General features: G+C 37.8%; 1 protein-coding gene across 1 annotated transcript in view; it reads right to left on the minus strand.

Moving 5' to 3' along the window:
• Window positions 1-20,017, minus strand: part of DPP6 (dipeptidyl peptidase like 6) — a 1,027,554-nt gene that overhangs the window by 115,717 nt on the left and 891,820 nt on the right. Inside the window, exons 14-15 of the mRNA XM_074195237.1 lie at window positions 12,613-12,660; window positions 10,868-10,986 (exon numbers count right to left, since the gene is read on the minus strand). Of these exons, the coding sequence (XP_074051338.1) occupies window positions 10,868-10,986; window positions 12,613-12,660 (167 nt within the window). The remainder of the gene's footprint in view (window positions 1-10,867; window positions 10,987-12,612; window positions 12,661-20,017) is intronic.

A 20,017-nucleotide genomic window follows, 5' to 3' on the forward strand; every position in this document is an offset into this window, starting at 1 on the left:
AAGTTAAGAATAAAAATAATTTTTTTAAAAAAGAAAGAAAACAGATACAGTCAAATCATGTCCCTATGCTTCACTGAACCCTGTGCAAATTACCAGGGATACAAAGAAAAGCAAACAGTAATATTGATTATTATCATAATAACAACAGAAAGGATATTTCAAGTATTTAGGGATTGGCCACACTCTTTTCCTCTCTCTCTCTTTCTTTGCCGCTCAGGTTACCTAACTGTAGGTCATTCTGTTTCTACAGATAGCAGGTAGGGAGGGCAGGGTAGAAGCAAGAAAGAAATTCCCTTTTGTTGCTATTAGCATCTTAGAAAGAAAGATGAGGGGAATGTGCTTGCAACTAAGTGTAAGGGCATATTTGTTTGATGCCGCTGCTACGTTGGCATCCATAAGTGGATGATGGCCATTAGCTGTTTCTCTGGAGAACTAAAATGGAAAAATGTTTGCAAGCCAGTGAATTTAGAATTCTTTGCGACCCATTAATCGCATCTCAGCTGTTCTAGGTAATATGATAACTTCCCTTCTCCAAAAACTCACCTACTTACTGTCTCCCAATGGAGGTCGAAGAAATGAAATTATAGTTAGCTGTTGACCAACATATGGTAGCAGTACATGTTCGTACATTGATATTATGTTCTACAGTTGCCTACTGACAGCAATATTCTCCCTAACTACTAATGCTCCCAATAATACATGCTGAAGGAGCAAAAAAAAAATTAAATGAATTTTGAATTCTCTGTCCTTAGAAGTAAAAAGAGAACTCATAAAATCTTAGCATCAAAGTAAATTGCAGCCAGTTAAATTCCAGTTCTACCTAAGCAGTGATTAGACTGGACCATTTCAGTTAAATCCTATTTATTAAAAAAAAGTTGGAGAAAATATTCCGGTTAATTGACAATTCTTATTAAGAGAGAATTACCATTTCTACCACGTAGAGATGACCAGTTTTCAGAGAACAAGAAAACAATAAAGTATCCTAACACCCAACTGAAATATTCTTTTGATGATTCAGGATCAAGCAATGTTTCAAGGACGGAATGGTCAAGAGAAGTTAACCATCACTGAGTACTACCAACAATAGACATTGGTTATTATTATTTATTACATGTCCAACTCTTTGTAACCCCATTTGGGTTTTTCTTGGCAAAGATACCAGAGGAGTTTGCCATTTTCTTCTCCAGCTCATTTTTTACAGATAGGGCAACTGAGACAAACAGGGTTAAATGATATGCCCAGGGTTACCCAGATTTGAACTCAGGAAGATGAGTCTTCCTTATTCCAGCTTCAGCACTCTATCCTAATTTTCCCAAGAAGGTAGAACTGGAAGAAAAGAAGTAAAGAATGTGATAGCTACAAGGAGCTTTAGAGATTTGCTAGTCCAACTGTTATTTTACAGTTGAAGAAATAAAGGCTCAAGTAGTTGACTAAGGTCACTCTCCCAGGCATACTTATACCATCAGAGATTTAGAGATGGAAGAGACCCTAGACAAGCAATCTGGCATCTAGTTAGGCATTTAGTCCAGTTGTCTCACTTTGCAAATCAGGTAACGGAGGTCTCTGGAGGGCAAATGATATCATGTCTGTCATCTGTCACAGAGGTAATAATCATGTGAGGCATCATTTGAATCCTGGTCTTCTGAGTCTACAACCAATGCCTTGTCCATTGTACCTCCAAGTCAATCTGGAAAAGCTAGCCTTCATACCTGTGCTTTCTGATTCCAAGCCTGAATCTGTTGTTTTTTTTTATTTTAATTTAAATTTTATTTTTTAAAAGAACAGAAATTAATTTTCATTCTCCCTCCTCCTCCCACCCATTAGGGAAAAAAACGAAAACAAATTCCTTGTAACAATTAGACGTATTCAAGCAAACAAATTCCCTCATTAGCCATATTAAAAAAATGTGACTCACTGTACATCCTGAGCCCATCTAGCGTCATCTCCTTTTCAAAAACAGTCACTATTGTGCCTCTGACTTGGGAAGAGGAGTGTTGAAATCTCTTTTTATAAAATTTCTATACAAGATGGAATTTAAAAGAACAAGATGCAACTCTTGTTCTTAAGATGGTAAATGAGATAAGATGTGTCCACAAATAACTATGATATGATCTAAGTCTATCCACCCCTCTTACCCATGTGGGTTGTTAGTAAGCACACTGGAAATAATTTTCCTCAATTTTTTCCCCTCCCTCATTTATAATATTTTGGTGTCAAAATTTCTTATACTTGTAGATTACACATGAGGAATGACAACAAAGCATCTTTTAATGCATATTTTAAGCCTTCTTCCTGATGGATGCCTTTTAAAGTGCACTAAAAATGGCAGCTAAATTAACTACTGAATGTTGAAGAAAAAAACCCCTTACAGAATTAGCTGATTGCTTCAGGGCTGGTCTTCACTGGCTCCAAAGTATAATCTTTTGATGATGTTTGTGTTTCATTTCATGACACATAGGAGGTGATGTCATGACAAGCATGTGAATTGGATTTGAGTGAGGGGGTGCTGTGCTGTCACTTCACTTTCTCCTCCAGAGCTGTCTAGATCCAGTGACCAGATATGGATCAGGATGACTAGAGAGGATCCTAGATGCTAGGCAATCAGGATTAAGTGACTTGTCCAAGGTCAACATTTAGTAAGAGTCAAGAGTCTGAGGCCACATTTGAACTCAGATCCTCCTGACTACAGAGTTGTTGCTCTATCCATTATACCACTTCTGTAACCTTATGAGTACTAAAAGTGATCATTTATTGATCATGATTTATAAAGTCTCTGAGGGTACGGGTCTCTATTTTCTTTCTTTTTTTTTTTTTGCAAGGCAATGGCTTGTCCAAGGCCACATAGCTAGGTAATTATTAAGTGTCTGAGGCCAGATTTGAGCTCAGGTACTCCTGACTACAGGATGGGTGCTCTATCCACTATGCCATCTAGCCACCCCACAGGTCCCTATTTTCTGCTTTGTAAAAATTTCCCAGGGTGTCTTAAACATAGCAAATACTTAATAGCTACTTCATTGTTAATTGTCTGCAAAACTACTGAGAGGTGGGGCATTTGAGCCTCATACCAACTCTGGAGGTAGGTGTTATAATTTTTCCCATTTTACAGATGAGGAAAGCAAGACTGAGAAAGATTAAAGGACTTACTCAAGTTTTCCAAGCTAATAAGGCATCTGAGCATGATTTGACCCCTGGTCTTCCTGCCTTAAGTCTCATACTCTATGTCCCTCAGTTGTCTTTAATGCTTACAGGGTACCTAAAAAAGTGTGATGCTCACTGGAAAAGTTTCCTGCTCTCAAGGAGCTTACAACTTAGTAGGTGAGATAAGAGAAACATGGAAATAATCATAATCATAAGAGAAGGGAATAGATGCTAAGTATTCTCATAAAGGCACAAACATAACTCTTTTGGTTGGGGAGGGGGAAAGATGGAAATGGCTTCATGAAGAAGGTGATATTTAACTTAAATCTTGAAAATGCATAGGGTTAGCAGGTAGAGATGAGGGGAGAGAGTTGGTGCATTCTATGTGAAGAGGATGACTTTTGGGCAGAATGGGAAAGAAGTATAAACATTTAGGCTTGGCTGGAACCCAGGGTAAACATGGAGGAGGAGAGGGAAGATAAGTGTGAAAAGATAGTCTAGGGCTAGACTGTAGAGGGTCTTAAATGTCAAGATAAAGGGCTTCAACTTTATTTATCATTGGAGTGAAAGCAAGCAGAGCTGTGCTGTGGGAACATTCATCTGGCAGTATTGTGTGAAAGGAATTACCTCAGCAGAAAGACTGAAGTTGAGGAAACCACTTAGAGGTTATTTCTTGAGTTACAATAAGAACCTGAATTAGATTGGTGGCAGTGGAAATGGAAAAGAAGGCATGGATGGAAGACATTAGTATATATTAAAGTTCATTTTATTTATTGAACCGAATTGAAAACCAAAGGACAAAACATGACTTGGAAGTGGGTGTATAATCTCTAAGAAAAATACTGATGTCCCTAGCACCCAGAACATTTTCTTCAACTTAATACTCAATAAATAATATATTTAATAAATAATTATACATTGATGGATGGATAGGAACTACTTCCATTCAATTAGTCCCTGAACTGGGAGGAACAGGGAGAAAAAAGGAGCCACTTTCCTACTGGAGTAGTTTATTTGACAATTAACTTCGCTTGTAGCCTGGGATCCTTTGTTAATAGTTTCCAGGCTTATTGAAATCTGCTTTCTGAAGTATATGTTTTAACTTCCATGGATAATATAGATTTGCTACCAAAAATACCTTTAGACAAAAACAGATTCCATCCTCAAACTCACTTCATTCATGGTTCACATCACCCCACAGTGATAAATGTGTCTGAAATATTTAACAGACTTCCATACTCAGCAATACTCAGAGGGGCTGCAAACACAGCTTTAGATATTCCCTTGGACAAATATAAGCTTAATAATACCAAGATGCCCAATAAAAATGGGCAGTTCAGGTTAATGCTTTAGAAACTCAGTGTAAGTTATATCCAGAGGGCTGAAGGCTGACCAAACCAAATTATTCATCTCTTTTTTTGTAGATTAAGCCCTGCTTGAGGGAATTAACTTTCTCTTTGCTGGACTAAATCAATGATATTTAATTCCAGTGAGGATATATATGTTATTTTTTTCCTGCCACTGAGGCTATCCCCTGATCTGATTTTCCTAGAACAAGATTTATATAGAAACCGAAGATACAAAATCTCACAAAAAAAACCTATTCCTTAGAAAGAGGATTAAAATGAGTTATTTCAAGCAAAGAACCATAGAATAGTTTGTAGTGGTATCTGGTTTCATTCATTCACTCACTTAACAATTATTTATAGTCTACTGTATGCAAAACACTATGTACTGGAGGAGATGTGAAGATATTTAAGAGATCATTTATGTTTATATAGATCTTATAATCCAAGAAACTGATTGTTTAGAATTGTAGAAGCATAGAATATCAGAGCTAGAACGAACCTTAGAAATCTAGTGCAAATATTTCATTGTATGCACAACAATACAAATCAGCAAGGGCAACTACAGTAGTCAGTGGAGTAAGGAAGATTCATCTTCAAGACTTCAAATCTTACCACAGATACTCACTAGCTGTGTCACCCTGGGCAAGTCACTTCACCCTGTTTTCCCTCAATTTTATCATCTGTAAAATGAGCTGAGGAAGGAAATGGTAAACCACTCCAGTATTTTCTCCAAGAAAACTCCAAATAGGATCACAGAGAGTTGACTGAAAAATGACTGAACAATATATGCAACAAGCCTGTTAGCCCCAAATCTTAATGTTCCCCTTGTATGACATCTTCAATTAAGGCTTTTGGGATGAGTTCTGGTGGTTTTCTCAGGGTGATACAAAAGACCAAAGAAATGGAGAATGCTTTCAAAGTAAAGAAAGGAGGAAAAATGGGAATGAAAAAAGAATCTTCCCCTATGTTTGACCCGGCCCTTAAGTAGCAAATGAGCTTCTCACAGGTGGTTGTGTGTATTTACGGCACCTACCTTCTTAGGGACGCTCACAACCAGAAACCTGTTCTCTGTGACATAGTCACATGAAACAAACAATACTAACCGGCAGACATACTGATAGTTTTCGTTATTATTTTTGGTTTTTTGCTGAAAGAATTAAAATCAAGATTGAATATAACCAAGTTTATGATGCGCAGCACTAGTGTTTGGATAATAACCTGCCCATGTTAATGTTGCTTCTTGGGTTAGGCAATTTGGGGTGGTAGAAATACAGAGGGGACAAATGGAAATAGCAAGCAAGAAATGGCAAGAAAGGGGCAGCTAGGTAGTGAAGGGGATAGAGCACTGGCTCTGGAGTCAGGAGGATCCAAGTTCAAATTTGACTTCAAACACTTAATAATTACCTAGCTATGTGACCTTGGGCAAGTCACTTAATTCCATTGCCTTACCAAAAAAAAAAATCAATTAAAAAAAAGAGATGGCAAGAAAGATTAGCAATAACCTTAGAATTTGGGGCTGTTCAAGCAGGGGCAGAGTTAAAGCAATCTTGGCTTAGCTACTCTGAACTTCTGTCATAGAAGAATAAACACGTTGACCCTTAGAGTACCTTCTGGTGCTAGATGCTAGTAACCATATATAGATGACAAAAATGTGGTTAAGAGTAATATGTCCTAAGTCACCAAATTGTATCCTTTTTTTTTTTTGGCAACTGGAATCTAGGTCACCAGATTCCTAGTTCAGACCTCGTCTTACTTTATCCACACCTTGGGGTCACTTTGGAAGGAATCTGATGGCAGCAATCTTCTGTCTAAAGGGAGTGTCAGACTATTATAAAATTTGGCCTGGTGGTCTTGAGACCATCATAACTCTCCCCTTAAGGGAGGCTGTAGCTTATTTATACATTGAAACTATCATTCAAAGATTATGTTTGATGGCCTCCTCTATACAGGATTAATATTATAGAACACATTCATGGAAAAATACTGACAATATTATTTTTCAAAGGTTCATATAGGTTTGTCTCCCAAATTTAGTCTACCACCAGCTTATTTTTCTCCTTATAATATAACCCCCCCAAATAACATTTGACCCTGAGCCTTGATCTACAAATTGTCAAGTCTAAAGGAGGTCACCCCAAATCAGAATATAAGAACTGTGCTCTCATAGGGGCATTTTGGAGTCCCCTCTTCAGGGGGAATCACAAATTCCCAATGACACCCCCCTTCCTGTTGAATGGACTGTTCTCCAATAAAGTGCTGTCCTTGTCTGCATTACAGTCTATGTTAGTGTGAATGCCTGAGTTGCATATCAGGTGCTCATGCTCTCTCTCTCTCTCTCTCTCTCCTTGTCTCTCTTCTCCATTGTTTGCAATAAAGTTTTGTATTGAACTGATTCCCATGTATTATTTTCAGAATTCAAACTTATCAAAGGGCTATTTTCTCCAACTTCTCTGATTTGTCCATGGATCTTGTCTTAGACATAAACTAGGTACCCAGACAAAGACTTAACCTATTGGCAGCTACACCTACTTTGAGGGAAAATGGCATTATGAGACTAGATGTAGAATTCAAGGGTCAGTAGGAAAACCCCACATCCTGCAAGCAGGAACTCTTTTCTGCCAGAAGATTAAAAAAAACATAGAACATAATAACAAGTTTTAGAAGATAACAATAGTGATGGTGGTGATGTGATAATCCTTTTAAGAGCTTTTCTGGAAAGACCTGAGAAGTGTATTGGGCAAGTGCAACTTAAAATATTTGTAGAAGAGAAAGCAAGCTTAGAAATATCAAATGATTTGCTCATCATTACCCAGTTACAGAGGAAGTAAGAGAACTAGGATTGGAACCCACTTCTCTTGCTTCTAAAACCAGTATCTTTTCCATTTTTCTACTCCAGGTTGTGAGGATGATGAATGTGTTGGTTACTGTGATCACAGGGGTTATTGACAATGACAGGAATGACAATGGGTAGATTGAGATTCTAGTTTGAGATGATAATAATGGTAATAAGAATAAGAATAAGAATAACTGGTCAAAAAGCATATAGACTATTGCATATTACGTTTTAGCTTCACAACGATGTTGTTATCCTCATTTTAGGAAAGTGAGGAAGGTGAGACTCACTTTCTTTGCCTGCATCACAGAGTTAGTTGAATGCAAGAGGTAGGGTTCTTTCTTTGTTTCTTTTCTTTTCTTTTTTTAATAAGGCAATGGGGTTAAGTGACTTGCCCAAGGCCACACAGCTAGGTAATTATTAAGTGTCTGAGATCAGATTTGAACTCAGGTACTCCTGACTCCAGGGCCGGTGCTCTATTCACTGTGCCACCTAGCCGCCTCTGAGGTAGGGTTCAAACACAGTTTTTTTCTGAATGGATGAGTTAGTAGTCTACAACCGATCCTGGATGGATTCAGAGCACTTTTAAACTGATGATCATAGGTTAAGAGCTAGAAGCAACTGCAGAGATCTTTTAGTCTGGTGATTCTAATCTGATGTCACCGATCCTTGTCCCTAGAAATGGCAGTGTGACCAGCCTGGGAGATAGAAGCCTGCAGCTTTGAAACACAGACTGTGCCCTACCTTCCACCAAAGGACACATAAGGATGACTCCAGGGGTCCAAAGAAAGAAGCTTTGAATTGAGCTTCATTTGAAAAAAGGATGCAGCTTGCCTCTGATTCATGAACTACTCCCATTTCTGATGGTGTTCAGAGGTTTCTTAGAAACAGAATTGATGAGGTTTTTCTGACAAGCTACGAAGGGAATAAATCACGTGTCTGGGATACAGTTTCAAGAGGAGAAGGATCTAATGTTCCCAAATTGATGCTGTGAAAGGGAAACAAATCATATAAATTGGAATCTTCGGTTCAGTTGCTGGGGGGCTACGGTGTGGTGGATTTGGCTGGAGACTCACAAATCTTCCACAAAGTTACCATATTATCTGTTTCACCATTAGGCTTAATTTTGCCCCAAGACAAAGAAATAGAATACCAAGGCTTTCATTTGTAGGCTTGATGGAAAATGTTAAAAAGGCTCAAACTTAATGTGATCACAGATACAGGATTTGGAAAAGAAAAAAGCCTTATGCTGATGTAGCACTTTGAATGGAAATATTTGGAAAACTCCTCAATGAAAAGAGAACTAATTAAGGAGGGGTTTTTTGTTGCAATAGTCAGGATTACCTTTAGGAAGGGTTTATCATAAAATTCAAGAACTAGAGGAGATTTAAGGATAATCTACCATGTATGTATGTGATGCTACATAAATCATTTAAATTCTTTGGGACTCATTTTCTTCATATGTAAAATAAAGTTTTGGTCTAGAGGACCTCTGATGTCTTATTCAACTCTCTCTCTATATATATATCAACATATATGACATATGAATATAGATAAAAATATATGCAAAATAAATGATAGAGTGTGCACGTTGAGAGACACAGAGTGACAGAGAGTAAGAGAAAGAAGATAAAGAAAAAGGTTAGAGAAAGCGAAGAGAAACAGAGAGATAGAAGAGATAGTGTGTGAGAGAGAGAGAGAAGAGAGGAAAAAGAGAAAAAAAGATGTGTGAAGAGAATTGGAGAGACATTATTCTATGGTCTATGAATAATAGTATTCTTTTTTTTTTTGCAAGGCAATGGGATTAAGTGACTTGCCCATGGGCACACAGCTAGGTAATTATTAAGTTTCTGAGGTCACATTTGAGCTCAGGTCCTCCCAACTCCAGAACTGGTGATACAGTGGATAGAGCCAGAAAGGATTTAAAAGGCTAATTAATCTATTACTTCAACTTACAGATGAAGGAAATGGGGCCTCAGGAGGTTGTGACTTGCCCAAGGTCATACAGATAATATATGAGCATCAGGATTTGTACCTAATCCCTCTGCTTCTAGGATCAGCTGCGTTCTTCCCTTTCAACCATTCTATCTTAAATTTTGCTCTTTTCTTACAGGGTGGGTCAGATCACATGAGCCCTCCTAATGAGGGTGTAGGAAGTTGACTTCTTGGCATATCACTCACAGAATGTTTAGGTTAGAAGGGAACTTAGATGAGGAACATGAGACCCATAGAGATTGGGTCAAGGTTAGTAATGACAAAGATGGTATCACAATCTGGGTAGGAACCAAAACAGATTACAGGTGGTTGTCTCTTTAAGACAAGTTGGCAATTTACAGTTACTTGAACCCATTGCCCCTGAACCTACTTCAGTAAGAACCAAGGATTAGAATGAAACTTGTATAAGGTACCCTCAGGGGGAATGGAATAATCATTTAAATTTCATCTATTATTTGTCAGGCACTGTGGTATATACTTTTTGCAAATATTATCTCATTTGATTTTCACAAAACAGAGACTAAATGAAGATCTGTGTTCAAATAGCTAATAAATGTCTGAGGCTAGATTTGAACACAGATCTTCCTGAGTCCAAGAGCCAGCTGCTGCCTTTTAGAATGTTCTAATTTCAAAATTAAAATTACTCCATATATGACCTACATTAGATTGTTTACTGCCTGAGGGAAGGAGGAGAGAAAAGGAGGGAGAGAGAATTTGGAACTCAAAACTTAAAAAAGTCCAACAAATGTTAAAATTGTTTTTACACGTAAATGGGGAAATTAAAGTTGTTCAAAGAAAAGCATAAGGACCTGCAAAAAAAGTATAGAGGGTAGAAAATGAAAAAATGAGAGTTTACTCCATCATGAAGGTAATCTGTTAATGAGATTTTACCAAATATATAAACTGATAATATGATACATGTAAAGTGATTTGTGAACTCTAAAGTGTTGTATAAATGGCATTCTCCTGCCAATAGTGTAGTTTTATGTCATTCCTAGTATTCATATACATGCATAGGAGGTGCTATAGACTCATTCATGCTTGCTTTACTCCTCCTCCTCCCTACTTGACTTTGTCCTCCTTGCCTTAGTACCCAATTTTACATGCTCTACTTTAGCATCTGAGCTGCTATTACAAGACTATTTCTTCTCATAACATTCTATAGCTCCCACAAATCATATTTGGAGTACACTTTAAACTTTTTTAAAAGCACTTAATAATTACCTAGCTGTGTGATCTTGGGCAAGCCACTTAACTCCATCGCCTTGCAAAAACTAAAAAAAAAAACAAACCCCAAAACACTATTTTTACAAGAGTGCAGCCTTGACAGTTAACCTAAAAGTCTGCACATAGACAGATGTTCAGCAATTTCCCTAGACATTTGATTCAATCAGTACCTTCGCCCTGGTGCCATTTTTTCAATGGGCCATATGGAGAGTAGGGACTTCTTTGCCAGGGCTGAGTATGAGAGCTCACCCTGGGAGAAATTCTGGATCTTGACTTGCCTAGAGTTTCATTTCACAAGAAGTTTGAAATCATGTCAAGCACTTACCTTCACACTTCAGCAAGAAGTAGTCCATGTTGTGGCTGAAGGATGCACTGAAGTAAGTACAATTCTCGAACAAATCACAAGAGAGGCACTGCCTATTGTAGGGGCCTTCAGTGTCAGCACTAATAAAACAAAGGCAGAACAGAGTGTGAACAAAGGCTGGGTAATCTAGCAGAAGGTAAATCTTCAATAAAACTCCATGTTTTACAGGGAAAAAAAGGCCAAACCACATAGTTAGCCATCCAAGCTCTTTCACTAACTCTAAAACAATGTTTCAAGCTCTTCTCTTACTACTCTTAAAAGAGATAATTTTTTCAACCAAACTGGACTCTTTTCTTCTATCCTTTCTTCACTTACTTCTATAAACATTTATTTTGCACTTTAAAAGTACAAATCATTGCACTGAGAGCTGAATATTAATGAGACAAGTTTGAAAATGGAAAAGAGTTCTGATTGGTGCCCACCCTAGGCCAACATTTATGTTCTAGATTTATAGATTGTTTAGAGATGGATTGACTATCATCTGGGCTCATGTATTAAAATTATCTTTGCATCTTTCTATTAGATGAATATATCCAATCATATGAAAGTGAACTCTATTCTCTTACTAAGGGAACATATTTGCCCAATTAAAACTGATATGGGGGGCAGCTAGGTGGTTTAGAGGTCAACTACATGGTGCAATGAATAGAACATCGACCCTAGAGTCAGGAGGACATGAGTTCAAATCTGACTACAGACACTTGATATTTACTAGTTATGTGACTTTGGGCAAGTCACTAAACCCTATTGCCTTACCACCCCCCCCCCCCCCCAAAAAAAAAGAGGATTGATGTGTGGTTTCACAGTGCTGTTAACTTCCTTCGGAGAAAATCTGGACAATTATTGTCTGGGTCTATTATTTCAACTACAGTTGGTATCTAGGAAACATAACAAGAATGGCAACATTAATCTTGAAATCTGTAATATGGACCACAAGCTCCAAAGACTAACCCCATTTCTCAATCAAAAGCTCTCCTAGAGGGGCAGCTAGGTGGTGAAGTGGATAGAGTACAAGTCCTAGAGTCAGGAGTACCTGAGTTCAAATCCAGCCTCAGACACTTAATAATTACCTAGCTGCATGGCCTTGGGCAAGCCACTTAACCCCATTTGCCTTGCAAAATCCTAAAAAAAAAAAAAAAAAAAGCTCTCCTAGGAAAGAATGGGAGTTATTGACAAAATCAGGCAAGCAATCTTAGACACCACCTTGTCAAAGGCAGAGAACTTGAAAAAAAATAAGGATCTAGGGGATCCTCTCTAAGGTTCCTCAGGTTATATTGAACAAGCCCCTAAGATTTAAGTGGTTCACCCAAAGTCATTAAAAAAATCACCAGAGCAACTAGTTACCAACTCTCCTGGGTCTAAATCTAATGTTCTTTCTACTGCGATCCTAAAGTGTCACTAATAAATATTTGAACATGATCAAAATCACAAAATCAGTATTTCAACATAATTCAATAGGGTAAATTTCTAGAAGACATCTAATCATTAGGAAAATGAGAAAAAGCTACTTGTTGAAAAGAGGAAAGAAACAATATATCTTGGAATCACTGACCCTGATTTTAAGTGGCAGAACTCTCTTTTTCCTATCCTTCTATAAGTATAATATGTGTTATTGGGGACAGTGACCACATGGAATGGAACCAGACAATATCTCTCTGTTCAAGGCGATGCATTCATATATAAGGTATGAAAGTTCAAAATCTTACCTGTACAGGTTTCTTCTTCTAGGTTCATCCTCTGTGCTGAGGAAATAACTGTAGAGAGAGAAAACAAAGTTGACACAATCAGATCAGAGATTCAGAGGTGGAATGATTCTTGGATTTCTAGTCCAATTTCCTCATTGTTTGGATGAGGGATATATGGTCCAGAGAAGTGAATAATTTGCCCAGTATCACAGCGATAGTCAGCATCAGACCCAGTAATCCAGATGAAATCTTGTTTGCTACAGGAAGTCACAAATATCAAATCCACCGTATTCTTTCCAACATACCATGATTTAGAGACACCATGTTAAAATGCTCATAAGACATCCAGGAGATGATGTCTAGTAAGCAATTAGTATTGATTACCAGAGTTTAGGAGATAGATGCCAAATTCAAACTACTTTTACAACATTTTGCTACCATCTTCAAGGATTCCCTGAATATCTCTCTTAGGACTTGAAATATATAATCTTGCCCTTCCCACTGACAGTGTACTAGAGACAGGAGCCAGAGTGCTATAGTCCTGAACTGCGGGTCAGGAAGTCAGGGCCTCTTAGTCTTAGCTTTTCTATTTATTACCTGTGTGATCTGGGGTGACTCCAACTATTCTGTCAAAAAACTGCATGGGCTTGAACCATATGGTTGCTCTTGAGGCTTCTCTTAGTTCTAATGTTTTATGCTTCTTTCTCTGATTCCATGCAAACTTGAGGAAGATGCTCTTAAGTCTCACTTTCCTTATGTTTCCCTCTGGCTAATAGCAATCTGTCCCTGAACCTTAAGCTCCCAGAGCATTCATGTTCTAATTTTTCTCTGTTAAAATCTCTTATCATAGCATAGTCTTATTTCAGTCCTTCACATTTTAGCATGTATCACCCCTTTCAATGTTAATAATCCTAAGACTCCTTGAATCGCTGTGTTCCATATTGCAAGGTCCCATCTATGTCAAGATTTCTAATGAATAAAAACAATTTGACTAAGCAGCCAGAGGTGGGGAATGCTGGAAATGGAAGAGAGTATTTGGAAGAGAGTCAAGGGATTATGGATTTAAAGCTGAAAGGGATATCAAAAATTATGCAGTCTCATACCCATCATTTTGCAGATGAGGAAGTTAAGGTTCAAAGAGCCTGCCCAAGGTTACATAGGTAGCAGTAGAAGAAGAAGGTTCCTGATAACAAAACCAGCATTCTTTCCATTATAACATGATTTGGATGAACTGAGTTTGAAAAACCTATGGGAGGGGCGGCTAGGTGGCATAGTGGATAAAGCACCGGCCCTGGAGTCAGGAGTACCTGGGTTCAAATCTGGTCTCAGACATTTAATAATTACCTAGCTGTGTGGCCTTGGGCAAGCCACTTAACCCCATTTGCCTTGCAAAATCCTAAAAAAAACCTTAAAAAAAAAAGAAAAACCTATGGGCTATCCAGGATAGTAGGCAATGATCTAGGTGGAAATTGGATGATGCAGGCTTGGAGAAGAGAGATACCCTGGATCCAGAATCCTTGAGGAGTAAATGAACTTCACCAATAATTCAAAAATCTTATTTTTATTTTCTTGTTTGAATCTCTTTTTTCCAGAGCTACTTAGCTTTTAACTGAAACAGCAGTGAATTAGCCACATTCATTGTTTGGAATTTTATCTCTTTTTCTTTCTTTTGATCTACACTGGTAGAAGGGCAAATGAACAGATAAATAATCATAATAATCTTTAATCCAGGACTCTTGATGCAGTGTAAAGGAGAGATGACTTGAACCACTTGAGTGATAAAATACGCAACTCTCATCATTTCATTTAGGATGTTGGGGAGGATTTTGAAGGGGTTGGAGATGGCATTAAATATTAGCGGAAGACAGATAAATCATGAACGCGCAACAACAAAAGCTTTTCTTGTGGTTGGTGGATATAGGGGAAAAGTCAGAGTTTGTTCAGATATGAATTGGTTAGTGCATCCTCCAAATCCAGATTATTGATTCCTTGCCATTCCAGTCCCTTTGACTTCATTTAGTAAACCCGAGCAGGAAGCCCACACAGATATGTCCCCTGCTTTCATGGAGTACCCTCAAGGTACAGTGATGTACTACTGAAAAGGATACTAGACTGGGAATCAGAGACCCTGAGACTAATCCTAGTTCAGTCCTTTATTAACTGTGTGACCTAAGGTAACTCGCTTCCTCATTCGGAGCCCTACAGAGAGCTAGCAGGGGAGATATAATGTAAACTGGCAAAAAGTATATAACAAGAATTACTATTTGATTCCAAGTGGCCTCTCTGTAGATAGGGCCAGTGGCAAGTAAAGGAGACTTAGGCATCAAGAAAAGTAAGTTCTAGGTCAGCATGGATCCCTCTGCTGCTTCTGTATTTAGATGCTTGAAATTCTCTTCCTTTGTCACTTCGGCTTCTCAAAGACCAAGCTTGTTAGGAGGACTTTCCTAGTATCCTAATTTGTTAATATCTGTTTCTTATAGAAAAATTTCCACTGATTGTAGTCTTCTTGTAGGGAGGGTGTGTGTGTGTGTGTGCGTGCGTGTGTGTGTGTCTGTCAGGATGTCTGTGTGTATATGTGTCTGTGTGATCTCACCCATTAGACTCAGAGATCCTTGAGAACAGGGACTGCTTTTGCAGTATTCCCAGTACCTCACACAGGACATGGTTATATTGTAAACTTGTTGATTGAGTTATAGAGTGACCTTTGAGAAGCCAATTTGCTTCTCCATCCTTTAGCTTCTTCTACTGTAAAAAAACAATGTGTCCTCCTACCTTATATTTTTGCTGTAAGAATCAAATGTGATGAAACTAATAATGGCCTTGAAAAATTGAACCAAAAGGTGGGGGGAGAATGAAAATTCAAGATGCTAAGCAATTATTATAACGAATAAAGTGGAAGCAGCTAGGTGGCACAATGGCCTGGAGTCAGAGAGATCTGAGTTCAAAACCAGCTTGACACTTTGGGCAAGCCACTTAACCACTGTGTGCCTCAGTTTCCTCAAATATAAAATGGGGAAAATAATAGAACCTACCTCTCAGGTTTATTGTGAGGATCAAAAGGAAAAAAAAATAGAGTATTGCAACCCGAAATGGCGGGCACAGGTAAAGAGTCAGGTAAGAACAGAACTGCTCTTTAACTGTGGGTACCTGTGGATAATATAATATTGTTTTGCTTTCCTAAGTGTGTCTTGGGTAAGTGTGGTGCACCTTATGAATGCTTAGGTACTCTATAGCAGCTCCTTTGTGACAGGATTATGTGTTTCAGTTGAGCATAAACTCATGCAATCTTGGGAGGTATTAATGAAAATGGAGTGGTTAGCTCAGTTCCAGCACATTCTGTCCTGACTAGACAACATTTAGAGCAGTAGTTCTTAAGGGGGCATCCATGAAGTTTTTTTTAAAACCATATTTTGATATAACTGGGTTTTTTTAATTCTATTTTTTTGTGCATTTGAAATAATTCTTATGAGAAGGGGTCCACAGACTTCCCTGGAGTGTTAGAGGAGTTTAGACATGCAAAAAGTCAAAAACCCTCTAATTTAGAGTATTTTGTTCAGTTGGTCACCTAGGTGGAACACTAGATACTGGTGGACCTGGAGTCAAAAAGTCCTGAGTTCAAATCCTATCTCAGAAACTAACTTGCTCTGTGACCTGAGATGAGTCAATTTACTCTCAATCTCCCTCAGTTTCCTCATTTATTAAAATGGGGATAATAATATTACCTACTTCACAGGGTTTTTAAAAAGATGAAACAAGATAATACGTAGAAAATGCTTGACAAAAAGCTATATATTTGCAAACTATTGCTATTCTGGGCATGTAGCATGGACAATGATTAGGTAGTCTTTAAATGATGACAACAAGGATGGCAAAAAGTGTTGAAGCAATGGCATCAGAGAAACAACTAAGAGGACCAGGCTGGAGAAAGGAAGAATAGGAGAAATAACTTTTCAAATATTTGAAGGACTGCCATGTGAAAGAGGGCTTTGGATGCAAGAACCAAAACCAACTTGTCTGAAGTTAAAGGGGTCAGATTTTGATTCAGTACAAAGAAAGAACTATTATTAGAACTATCTGGAAAATGGCACCGGCCTTTTGGAAGGCAATGAGCTAGCATCTGGTCAGTGCCGGCATTCAACCAGAGACTGTACTACCACTTGTCAGGGATGAGTAGTCAAATGATATAACCTCCAGTAATTGATGATCTTCAGCACTAGGATTATGGGATTAGAAATGCATTGGGTCTTTTTATACATATTGAACAGTCACTGCAAATGATATAGGATCCCTCAAGAAAAATCAGCTGAAGGTACAATCAGTCAAGAGTGCCTCCTGGGATCCATCCCCCTTTTAGAGGCAGAAAGGACCTGGGCAAATGATAACAAGATTGAGAGTCCTTTACAAATGCAAGGCATTTGCTTCAGAGGGGCTGCCCAAGGTAATCACTAGCTTTCTATATGCTAATTGTTCCAGGAAAGTGGAAATATTTAATTGCATGTTTTATTTAATGTGTCTTTTAGGGCAGACATACAACTATTATTATCTTGATTTGAACTAAATTGGACTACGTGGGAGAAGTGGCAATCATCTCAGGCCTGGACATCTTCCAGGTAGCATAAAAAAATGAAAGCTGAAATTTGCTCACTGGAACTAACCCAACGATTGTTAGTAAACTTTTCTTTGTGCCCCTCAACTGGACTCCAATAAGGTTATTTATGCTAGGTTTACAAGAAACTAAAATAAGTAGGGTACAATAAAAATTAAAATCCTATAGTTTAAATTCTCTTAAAACACTACTTGTATGATCATGGGCAAGTTTGCTTCACCTTTCTCAGCTGCAGTTTCCTAATCTGTGAAATGGCAATAAAAAAATCACCTACCTTCCAGAGTTGTTGTCAAGATCAAACTACATACTATGTGTTAAGCACTTTGTAAGACTTGAAAGAACCATATCAATGATAACTACTATTATTATCCAAATTCATTGTGGTCATATATAAGTTTCTTTTCTTGGGGAGCTTAGGCAAGAGGTGAAATGGTTCATAGAGCATAGAGATGGCTATCTTCTCAATCAAGGTGCCTGATGACCAGTTACTTCATTCTCAGATAATTCTACAGTTAGGAAGAAGTTGCACTGTTGTCTTTACCACAATCATGGTGGCCTGTCATCTTATACTATAGTTGCAAAGCATTCTATTTTGGAAGGAGGCCAAGCAAAAGAGATAGGTGAGAACTCTGTGGTTGAACAGTAGGTGTGGTTTGTAGGGGGTAGCTTTCCCTGTGTGTTTTATTTGTATTGTGGGTCCATGGAGTCCTAAGGACAAGTCTGTACTTGGAGTTGCTCAAAAGGTACTCAGAATATCAGAGGTGAATAATGATGTTTCTTTGTCACATGGTCAGCAAGACTTCTGATCTCAAAAATTACTCCTGAGTCCCTTGAAATTTGTTCAAGAAAAGACCTTTAAACTGAAGAGAGGGGGAGTAGCAGAAATGACATAGTAGGAAAATTAAAATGGAGAATAACTCCCAGGTGACAACTTTCAAGGAGAGGGGATATTAATAATTTCCATTCTCAAATATCTGTATTCTTAAATGCAATGTTAGATCCAAACCCCAAATAACCAGAGATCATAGTGCAGATAAATAAATTTCACTTTGCATGTATTAGAGAATCACAGAATTTTGAAATTTGGAAGGGACCCTTGTGTGTGTGTGTGTGTGTGTTTACATACTGCTACAAGTAAATTAATAAGCTAGAAATAGGAAATAAAAAAATTTGGAATCAGTGAAGAGAGAAATAGAAGTTACTTTGTGTTGAAGATATACTATATACTACCTGGCCAGAAGGAGGAGAGATGAATCATGAGATTTAGAAGCAGATCATGAGGCTTACATTAAAGTTATTACATAGCAGTGATAGAAGACTCTATCAAGTATCATTTGGAGCTCTGTGTTAAAGAATCAAAGCTAAAAAAAATCTCCTTTCTTGCCTTGATTTTTGTTATTCAAAAGATGGAAGAAGAAAAAAAAGGAGATACTGACATATGATCTTGATTCTAACCAATAAGGGAGAATTAGTTGCTGAAATAAAAATGCTGGGAACCTTGAGAAGAAGTGATCATAGCATCCTGGAATATAAGACAGACAAATTCTGGAGAAGTGGATTTCATTTGATATGGAATCAAAATTCAGCAAGGTTAGTGAGTTTTACCTGTGATTACCTAAGTATGTCAAACATTGTAGGGGTGAGAAGTAGAAGCTACTTCAGTTAAAAGATCTAAGTTTTGGGAAGTAAGGATGAGTGAAGTAAAGCCTTAACTTCCTAAATTCTGGCTTTTTAAATTAATAATGTAACTATAAATTTAATAACAAATAATCAGAATGGTTTAAAATTACACTAACTTATTTTATTTTGTTGTAGTCAATGTACATAGAAATATGCTTCAGTCCATCATACTTTGCTTAATGTAGGCCTACTCATTATTTTTGAATGTTTCAGATTATAATGAATGACATTATAATGTTCTATTACTTAATATACAACAATCTATTCAGATATTCTCCAATTATAATATAAAGAGGCTGTTCTATTTTTTGTTATAGGTAAAAAAATGACTGTGTGCAGAGAGGCTCCTTTTCCCTTTTTAAAGTATCTTGGATAAGGGCAGTTAGGAGGCACAGTAGATAAAGCACTGGCCTTGGAGTCAGGAGGACAGGTGTTAGAATCTGTCCTCAGACACTTGACACTAGCTGTATAACCTTGGGCAAATCACTTATCCCTGATTGCCTCCCCATCCAGGGCCACCGCCAGTTCTGATTCATATGTCTGGTCACTGGTCTCAGATGGCTCTGGAGGACAAAGTGAGACTGGTGATTTAGCACAGCAGCCCTTCACTCAATGGTCTTCTTTGAGAATGACGGACAAAACATCATCATCATTTCTAGGATAAAATTCTAGCAATGGAATTGTTAGACTGAAAGGTATGTATCATTTTTGCCATTCAAATTACTTATTGCAATTATTTTTCAAAACATTTGCACTAGTCTTTAGTCCCACTCTTTAATAATATAGGAGGATCCATTTACCTAAATTCATTTATTAATATTGCTCAAATTACCCTTAAACTCAATTCTTTTACTGACAACTTGCTTGCTTCATCCCCTTGAATCCTGGTGCTCTGCAGTCTTGATTTTATGTTCTTGTTTTCCTATCAATTCAGATCTGCCTCCTCTGCCCTGGATTACTCCCCCTACCCCCATCCCTTCCTCCCAGCCAAATCCATAACTTCCTGCTCACTGGCCCCGCTATGTGAGACATTCAGATAAGGGGCAAGTGGGATGGTTCAGTTTCAAATTTTAGATGAGAGGTTGACTCAAGAGGAATGGCATGTTGTCAAAAAGGAGATTCTTTTAATAGAGATGATTC

The sequence above is a fragment of the Macrotis lagotis genome, chromosome 7 (assembly GCF_037893015.1).
Source record: "Macrotis lagotis isolate mMagLag1 chromosome 7, bilby.v1.9.chrom.fasta, whole genome shotgun sequence".
Lineage (NCBI taxonomy): Eukaryota > Metazoa > Chordata > Mammalia > Peramelemorphia > Peramelidae > Macrotis > Macrotis lagotis.